We start from the raw sequence: 9,586 nt of genomic DNA on the forward strand, positions 1-9,586 counted from the left end.
ATTCCTGATCTGCAAGAGCAAATGAAATGGGTGATGTTAATGATATATTTGCAAGAGCTCTCAAATCTCTACATCACTATCCAACTCCTTCTTCCTCCTTTCCCCCATATCTTGTTTGCAAAACTTTCTATCAGCATATGTCCTGTTTATTTAACCTCTAAAGGAACTTTTCATGGTTACTTCATCTTCAGAGAACACAGCCCTGTTGGAAAATATAAGTTATTTCACATTATTTTACTAGCTCAAGCTTGGCTGAAGTCATGATACAAGCAAAGGACACTGGAGTCATTTATGGAGTCATAATAGTTTATTTTTCTCTGAAGAATCAGTCATTGTAGCATTAATTTTCTATCCCAATCCACAGCAGCCGTTTGGGAGGACTTCCTATAGCCTTTCCCCTGGATTTACAGTGATTTCCTGCTCCGTAGATGCGACTACTGAGTGTGAAAGCACAGGACAAGCTAAGGACAAACTCGTCTTCTGAGATACCAACATTGAAAACAAGGCTATTTATGAGCTAATCGCACATAGTAAAAATTCAAAAAGGAACTGCAAAAACTGAGCTCTAAGGTGGAGAGGGACAATATTAAGATACAGTTCTAAGTTAAGGAGCAAAATCAAGTTAAATTTGTAGAAACCTTTCCATTACAAATTTTCTGTCAAAGCTTTTCTGCTGGTTGTTTCACGGTAGTTAACGGAGCTCCCAGCTTTGCTCTGCTGGGATCAGAACCACGTGTATACATCCAACCTGAGAGAAATCTCCAGAGCAACAGTTACTTACAGCAAAGTTCTTTGGTTCTCCACTCCCCAGGGTCTCCCCTCCTGAGGACGCAGTCACGAGAGTACTGGTTTAAAGTGCTGCATATGCAGCTGGAAACCAAATCGGAGTGAGAAGGATTAACTGCGCAGTGGCACATGTCCTGAGTGCAGGTCTCTACGTAGTCATCAAATGCAACAACTTTGGAGCAGTTTCCAAAATGGGACAGAAGTTTCTTGCATCTTTTTTTCTGCAAAAAAGAAAAGAAGGAAAAGAAAAGTAATACTTGGCATTTTACCAACTTTCAGCTTTTTGAATGTGCATCCCCAATTTCAATGACACAATTCCAGGGTCACAGAATAACTCAGGTTGGAAGGGACCTTCTATCTTGCTGCCTCGAGATCCTTTTCCCTGGACTGGAAGCTGTCATTCGGTTGTGCATTTTCCTGCTGTCTCTTTCTTTAGTGCTATATTAGGATATTCTTTCAGCTATGAGATCAACATTTTGCTCAGATTTGTGGGTAGACTCATGAAAAATTCAGTTCAGTGCATGCTCTGTAATTAACACTTGTTTCAACCCAGTCTCCACGGCTGTAGCTCGGGAGGATTTATACCTCTCAGCCACACGTACTTACATATTTACTGCATCTATCGTCTTCCCTCCTAGGATGTCTTCCAGTGCGGCCATCTGGACTCACATCAGCACACTTTTCTGATGGATCCTCTACTTTGTGGAAATTCCCAAACTGCCTCGGATGCATTTTATACCCTGCAAAATCCCCAGACACATCTGAGTAACTGCCTGCAATTCTTTCCATCAGCTAATGGGTTATAACGATGCACTTAATCTTTGGGCTCTAAAGCCCAGATTCAGCCACAGCATCCAAATGATAGAGGATGGCAGCCTGCTACAACCTCTGCTCAGCAAGAGCCGGGAACCTGGCGCGCTTGTACCTGCTCTCAGCCTGGGCATTTACAATCCCAGGAGACTCCTGATGTTTCTGTTGCACCTCATCACTTCCACAGACTTCGGGTCATTACTGGGGTTTGTATTTGTTGCGTAGTAGTCGTGCATTTTAGCTTGTCTTCTACTCTCACAACCTGAAGTACAGCCTTAGGTGCATATTTGTGAAACCATCTGGAAATCTGTGACTCCTTACAAGCCGGAAAAGACGGTAGGTGGGAGCAGGGGTAAGACAGACCCACAACACCTGTACTCAACCGTGACACTAGCGAGAGGGTGCATTTTCCCAAAGTCCACCACAAACTTGATTCTGGATGTGAGAAATCTTTCTGACAGTTTGAAATCAGTATATTTTTATGGAGAATATGCATAAATGGCCATTCTCTGATTATTTTTTTCAAGTTTTAACAGACAGGTTTCTGCCCAGGTCTCTTCTCCTCTACTGGCTCAGTCCCTGAACTAAGGGCAGGCCTGAGAGAATGACTTGCACAAAAGTGATGTTTTCAGATGCTTCACCACTAACTGTTCTGGAAACAGAAGCCCTTCTAACAGAAGCCCTGAGCTCTTGGAGCCATGTGATTTGCCAAGGATCTCAATAGACATTAAAGAATATAAAGTTTCAAGAAGAGCTACTCCACACAGAAATGCAATTTTACTTCCTGATAATTGTTTTCCTGGAGAGGAAAGAACCTGAAAATGAGAAGAAATGTTGGCCCTTTACGTGCAGTGGTTCTTGTCCTGGACAGGCAGACTGACTGCTGCCTGCTCAGCCCAGGAGAAGGATGTGGTCAGAGCAGAAGCGGCAGACGTGGGAAACCACCTGGTCCCCAGGTGTGGGAACCTGTTTTCTGTGGAACCAGATGCATAAAGAAGAGCTGGTATTAGAGCAAGGATTCTCAGTAGCAACCTGATTCTTTGGAAAACTCTGAGCCAGCTTTATTTTTCCTTAGTGTTGTTGTGAAGTAAAGGGCAGAAAGATGATTAAGATGCATCCAAAAAGCTTAACATGAAATATAAAAATGAACTCCAAATCTAGCACTACAAGTGGTATTTTTAATCACATCTCGGGCTTCTTTCTGAATGGGTGAGGTAGATGACAATGCTTCTGTGGTGACTTAAGAAGCCCAGGTATTACATGAAGAGATGATGCTATAACTTAGGCTTCGGTCCTGCAGTGTCTTTCTGCTCATACAACCTGCTGTGGGATTGTAGCCTCAGCTGTTTGCTGTCCTGGCCTCTTTCCAGCTCAGTGCAATATCTGAAGGTGTCAGAGGATGGCACCACGGCTTCTGCAAAGGCACTCAGGAAAATCTCGCTGGCTCAGTGATGAGGCCTTCATTTTATTACAGAGGCAAAAATAATCACACTTGATGCCCAACTCTAAATGATGAAAATGGAAGGACAGAAAAAGCATTTGTGCCTCCTTTGAGGCTACAAGTTCCTTAAAGTTTGCTATTATCAGTGGGAAACCTGGCAATGTTGCTGCATGAGAGCCAGCCAATTAATTAAGGGTCCAAGAAGTTTGAGACTCTTGCAAGTTCACAAACAACAGAGGAACCCAAATCATCCCAGAACCTCTTAAAATGCATCTCCTGTCTATGACAATGTTCATGTATTCAGAGTGTCTGTCAGGAAATCTGAGACCTTGCTTTGAGGAGACAGATACCAAGTTTTGGGTCACGAATTAGCGGTCCTGTTCTATGCGGAATATGCTGTACTCATGGCCTACCATCCAAAATCAAATCATTCTTCTCAATGCCGTCGTAGTTGCCACACAGACCACATATTTTCTCTTTATATGTTTCTTCCAGGTCCAGCTACAAAAGGAAAGAGAAACCCCGCTGATTAAAGGCTTTTCCCCACACCAGCAGCACATGTTATGAAGAGGCTGATGACAGAAAAGCAGAGGCGCAGAAATGCTCATTATGAAATGCTCATCACCAGTTTGTAGCAGTCTCATTCCCCATTACAAACCTGCCATAAAACTCCCCTGCAGACAGGGTGAATTGAAATGAGAAGATAATCCTCTAGCAGTTGTCATTCTTACCTGCTAAAAACCTAACTGAAGCACGCTGAGTGCTGGACCAATCCTTGGACCAGCGTCTCCCAGGATAGAGACACTGGTATGCAGACATGTGGTACCTCTTGCAAGGTGCCACAGCTCTGCTCTGGGCAGATCAGGTAGCTGTGCTCTGATGCTGGGTGCTTTTAGATGTATCTAAGGCTTTTTCTAGTCCATAGGCTAGATGGAAAACTTCATAGCATTTCTAAGGGTGGGTCTGTCTGGTGTAACTTGTTCAACCCATACTCAGGGACAAAAAAGAGACAGATTATCACCTTATTGCCTTGCTAGATAAAACTATTGCACCTAACCACTCCGACATGTTTGGAGGGTAGCACTGTCATCACCCAGGTGCACCAAAAAAAGGTGGTGTGGGTCCCACAAGTGTGTCACCCTAAAATTGTGTCCACTTTACAGCTGGTGCCTGTAATACTTCAGGTATGAATTAGTAGAGGGGAAGGAGGAAGCAAATACTTCATTAAATCAGAATTCGAATACCACTTGACTACTTCCTGATTTTTTTCCTCTTTATTCACTTTCTACCCTCTCCCTGAACTGCAAAATCTGACAGGACATGCAAATTTCATTTATTTAATCTCAGTCCTGATTGTGGAGAATAATTGTTCACATCCAAAAGTGTAAATACACTGCTGCAGAAGAGGGTATTTTGGGGTGGGTGTATAGAGAGGAACTCCTGCAGAACAAGGCTCTCGAATGAGAGAGGCCAAGGTCTGAACTGGCCACACGGAGTAGTTTCCCATACAAGACGTGTGTTGAGTCGGAGGGTAGCTAACAAGTCAGAGCTGGAGGGACTAGTTGTGTTGCCGCCAGCACCCCATGGAGGAAGCAGGTAACCACAGAGAGGTGCTGTCTCCAGGGTTAACAGTGGCACTTTTAGTCACATAAAATTAGTGGGGAGTGCCTGGGGGTTGTGACTCCATGCCCCTGCCCCATGAAACTGTTACCTCGTCTGCTATGTCCCTGTGAGCTTTTGGATACAGTGATACCTCTCCACCCCCCCGAGCCTCACCCTACCCCCAATCTCTTATATCCACACAGTGCCTGCATCCAGCTCTGCTTTTCATCATCAATGAGGTTCACCACGAGAAAAACAACTAACTGGCTGTTCATACTAGGAGAGTGTCAGCCCAGTTCCACTTGAGTGTCAGGCCCAGCTTGGAAGTGACTTGGAAGTAAGCACAGGTATCCTCGATCAAGATGCTCTTCAAGCTGAAGGGCAAGTGGATCCTGGAAATCAGAAGGAACAAAACACTGTATTTAAAAAAAAAAAACCCAAACAAACTGATCGAATAATGCTCTCAGAGATACAGGAAGAAGAACTAGGTCAAAAGGAGCTAAATAAGCCATGGGGACATTCTTTTCAAGGTCAGCCTTCATCCACACAATGCATTAAATTCAGGCACGATTACCTTGTCCACTGTGACCTCTCACCAACTTTAATCAGGAAACGGCTAAAAGAGAGGAGGGTTTTGCCCCTTTGATTTAGAAGATACATCTGGGCTTTGCCATTATACTTACAGCTGAGTGACACTGTTCTATACTTGGTTGTTTCTAGAAGGCTGTCAAGAGAAGACAGCTCATACACTTGCAATTTTCTCTCCAGCGAGACCATGAGGGTTTTTCCCAGAGTCAAAGCTTGCCTTGACCCTTCTGTGCTGGGAGCGGGTCCCTGCACTTCTCATGAGGGCTGCCCTTAACTTTGAGTCCAGTTTTCAGTTACTGTTGCACATGACTTTTTACTTATGGAGCATTTTTACCCTTCTGTTTGCAGTTTGCTTTCTGGTTCATTTCAGACTAGAATTAAAGATGTGGATTTTTACTTCTGAAAATTTTGTCTTTTGTGTAAGAAGATCCTAAGGGAAGCTGTGATCTGCAAAGCAGTGCCATTTTCTAGACTAATCTATCTGGAAGCAGAAAACTTTTTCTGAATGGACCATCTGTTCCTGGACGGCGACATACAACAGTAGGGTTAGTACCACAGAAATAATGTTTTGAGAAAAGAATGCAACATTTCCACAACATCAAAACCTTCTCTAAATGAAGTGTTGATTTTATCTCCTTTCCTCCACCCCTCCCTCCCAATTCGAAGGAAACCTACACCTTCTGTTTTTATAACACACAGTATTGCCTTTTGCTTACATGTTGGTGTGATCCATGGGAGAGGTAGTTTCCCTCCTCCGCCACTGTGGGGTGGACTCTTTGCAATACCACGTTCAAAGTGCCATGAACATATCATACACAGGCACGTGCACCTCTGCCGGAAAGGACCACATTCTAGACAGACCACCCATCGCCAATGCACAGCAATAAAACTGCGGCACAAGAAAACTTTACTCACTTGTTTCCGTTCACCGTGATGCCCGTCTCCTTCACCTCCAAGACCACTCCGTCAATGGTGACAGTGAAGTAGATCAGGAAGTTATTCTTCTCACTGCGCCTGATTTGGATGTTGAAGTCCTGGTAGCTGTCATTGCAGTGTGAAGCGAAGACATATGTGCAGGTTCCAGGAAAAGTGAACCTCAAGTGGTCGAATGTTTGAAAGTGGAAATTGCCCCAGGTGGCACATTCACTCCTACTGACAGTAGAGACCTGGACTAAAGACAGAGTCATAGGAGGGGAGCTTAGATATCCCACTCCTCGTGAGGTCCTTTGCTTTTTTTGGTTTGGAAAAACATCAAGGGAGAGATTTTCGAAGGCAAAAATGTCAGTCCCTGGAAGAGTTTGATCTCACTGAACTTTTGAAGTCTGTGCCAGAGGCACTTTCAATGTGAGCAGGTGAGCCAAGGCTCTTTTGAAGTTAACACTGAGAAACAAAAGAGGTTCAGTTCCCTACCTCACATACCTACCTAGGAAGAAGATACCCCAAGACTGCATGTTGCTCTCTATTGTCTATAAAAAACCCACTTATATTGTAGATACTTTTACTTATCTAAAGTGAAGTGAGGGGAATCCCATCCTGGCTGCCTAAATATCATCTCTACTTTTGAAATCCTGCTTCTTAACACAGGCCAGACTTTGGTCTATAGTTGAGTCCCTTCCAGGAGAGCTCACACGTGGCAAAATGGCAGCAGCTGATCACAGCAGCTGAGGCTGCCACCAGCTTCACCAATCATCTCAGAACTACTTGTTTTTCACCTCAACCAAAACTCATGTCTTGGACCTCTGAGATGTACCTCTGTCAAAAGTATTGATACATACTTAAAGAGCATGTAAGACATCACTTCAGAAAGCAGTTTTCATACCACAGAGCCGCACAAAGCCAATATGCATCACCTTGAATTAAATAAGATACACTTGCCACAAAATGCTTTTAGCATTTCTTTTAGGCCTGTCTAAAAGAGTGACAAGTGAAAACGGGCAAATTTCTTTGTGTTGTTTACGTAGCACGTTCAGGAAAATCAACATAACAACATCCATCACAGATCAAATCAAAACCAGTCGTTAACGTACTCAGTGAACTCTAAAATATTATTCAATATTCCTTCCTAGGAACCTGTAAGGGAACACTGAAAAATTCAGATCTTCGTGTTAGAAATGTGCAGCACAAACTCAAGAGCCAAGGAGTCCTTACAGAAAGAGCTTTCCACAGGGACTGCAATTTGCCATAGCTGTTTGCAGCGCTGGAGCAGTATAACTTAGCACTTTTCTACACAGTAATGAAGGGAAATGAGAAAGTCTGGCTGTTCTCGGAAGTGGACTTGCTGGAATTACTAAGACAGCAATAATCGTCACATCGGCTGTTTGTGAGTTAAGCAACTGGGAAGAGCATAGGACGTTCAAATAAGAGGTAACAGTGCAGCAGAGCAACAAAAAAATGTGATTACTCCTAATGTGGCATTTCATACTGGTCAATCAAGCCTAACAGGTATTGCGGTAACATACTTCTGTATAGAATATATGCGAAATGTGGTGAAAAGGGTGTCATTTTTTTTTATGATGCAAACTGCATTGAGAGTCTCCGCTAATATCAGTCACTTTAGAACATAAAATAGTTGATAAACTACCTAGTAGTGAAAGAAAAAAAGTAAAATACTTAAATGGTTGACATTAAGAATGGAAATGTGCAATGTTAAACCTGGCACGTCTACAGCTCTTACACGAATATGTTACATGTTTTCATTTGACAGCTCTATTTGTCAGCTATGGAGAGCAATATGTGAGCAAATAATGTGAGAATTAGGTGTTTTCTTACCTATCTGAACCGGTTCTTTGCCCTTGCAACAACTCCAAATCAGGCAGAAGATCCAGAATGACCTCCCCTTTTTTATTTCCATCTTGCCATGAAGTAGTAACTTGAAAATCCCTCCAGGGAAGTGTTTTTTTCTTGGCTTATAGGCAGATTTTTATAGTCCGGGAATTTGGCGTGAGAACAAAACATTGATGGCAGGGTCCCTGAAAGGTGGAGCTTCATTCAATTTTCTTTCAGTGGTTCATGTTTAGCACCCAGCAACCTCCTTTCTTTTAGACAAGACGGGTATCCAGTTCTCTCTTGCTTTACGTGGAGACAGAGCTGTTCTCTTCTCATGTCCTTTAATATAGGTCCCCCCAAACCCCACCCCTACAGTGCTGTCTTTTCTCTGCCAACAATAATTTTTCTTTTCCATAACACCTGATTAGTACAAGCAATCATCACCCTCCTCCAGAGCTTTTCTCTGGCTTGAACACCAGCACCATCCTCCAGCTCAGTAAAAAGTGTTTGATGTCTCTGCAAGCTTGGTGGCAACTTCTAAATGTTATAGCAAAAGTCATTAGAAGGTCAGGCATAATGTATGGTTTATTTAGAGCAAAAACTTTTGGCAGGAGGGAATTGTCCTTTAAGAAGCATATCCAAAATATCTTAGAGAAAAGACCAGAGATTTACTGGTTCAACAGACCAGGAATGACACTGGTCCACAAAGTTCAAACTTCTCACCTCTACCACACGGCTGGGATTTAATCGCACCGGTCACACGTGGGAAGTGTTTTAATTTGTTCTTTATGCACACAGAGGTGGTGGTTTCTTCAGACAGCAGGAGGGAGCAGTGCTCAAGTCCCACCAAAATGTAGACCACAATTCATTCCTTCACCTCCTAAATTACGCTGCTGCAAGTCCCTTGGTGCTATCAGAGTGCTTTAACGCCCTGTCACATGCCCATGAACAATCCTGCGGGCTCAGCCATGAGCTGGTCTACGTTCCACTGCAGGACAGTTCTTAGAAATCCTGTCACAGGTGTTCGATGTCGGGAATTTCAGGGTGTCTTTTAGAGATATTCTTGCTCTGTGGGCACAAGCCGACCTAGCATGTCTTCACCCTACCCATACCATGGGGGGACACAGAGGAAGCCTCTCACCTAGTCCCAGCAAATCAAACACAGCTAACAGACATTCCCACCCTTCCAACTGCTCCCTGCCCCTTTGGGAAGGCACTAACAGCAGAACGACTGCTGGTAGCGAGTGGGCACAAACACAGTTCAAAGCGGGCTTAAGTTTCACCCTCGTTGAAGTCAGGCTGAGTCTGTCCATGCACTAACTGGGGACCCTCTGAGCTGCTTGGCAGACGGTCAGGTGGTTCTTGCTGCATCTTGCTTCCTACTTTACCAAGCTTTCCTGCATGTACCAAATCAAGCGTCCTAAAGCCGACCCACTGCTTCTTTCAGCTACGAGCTGCTTGCTAAGTGCTTACAGAATTGCAGGTCCAAACATCTGCCAGGGGAAGATTTGCTGCTGCTGTTTGTCTCCAGAAAATCCTGCACTAGCGGGTGAGAGCATTGTGCAGCACATGAAACATGAGTTCACGTTACCC

The 9,586-nt window shown here is 43.8% G+C and overlaps 1 protein-coding gene across 1 annotated transcript in view; it reads right to left on the reverse strand.

Moving 5' to 3' along the window:
- LOC104495427 (mucin-5B) overlaps nt 1-8,078 on the reverse strand; it is a 42,009-nt gene extending 33,931 nt beyond the window's left edge. The window contains exons 1-7 of the mRNA XM_010138392.1: nt 7,997-8,078; nt 6,143-6,398; nt 4,917-5,031; nt 3,451-3,538; nt 1,393-1,526; nt 782-1,007; nt 181-185 (exon numbers count right to left, since the gene is read on the reverse strand). Of these exons, the coding sequence (XP_010136694.1) occupies nt 181-185; nt 782-1,007; nt 1,393-1,526; nt 3,451-3,538; nt 4,917-5,031; nt 6,143-6,398; nt 7,997-8,078 (906 nt within the window). The remainder of the gene's footprint in view (nt 1-180; nt 186-781; nt 1,008-1,392; nt 1,527-3,450; nt 3,539-4,916; nt 5,032-6,142; nt 6,399-7,996) is intronic.
- Nucleotides 8,079-9,586: the final 1,508 nt, after the last annotated feature.

Source organism: Buceros rhinoceros, unplaced genomic scaffold, assembly GCF_000710305.1.
Source record: "Buceros rhinoceros silvestris isolate BGI_N320 unplaced genomic scaffold, ASM71030v1 scaffold9706, whole genome shotgun sequence".
Lineage (NCBI taxonomy): Eukaryota > Metazoa > Chordata > Aves > Bucerotiformes > Bucerotidae > Buceros > Buceros rhinoceros.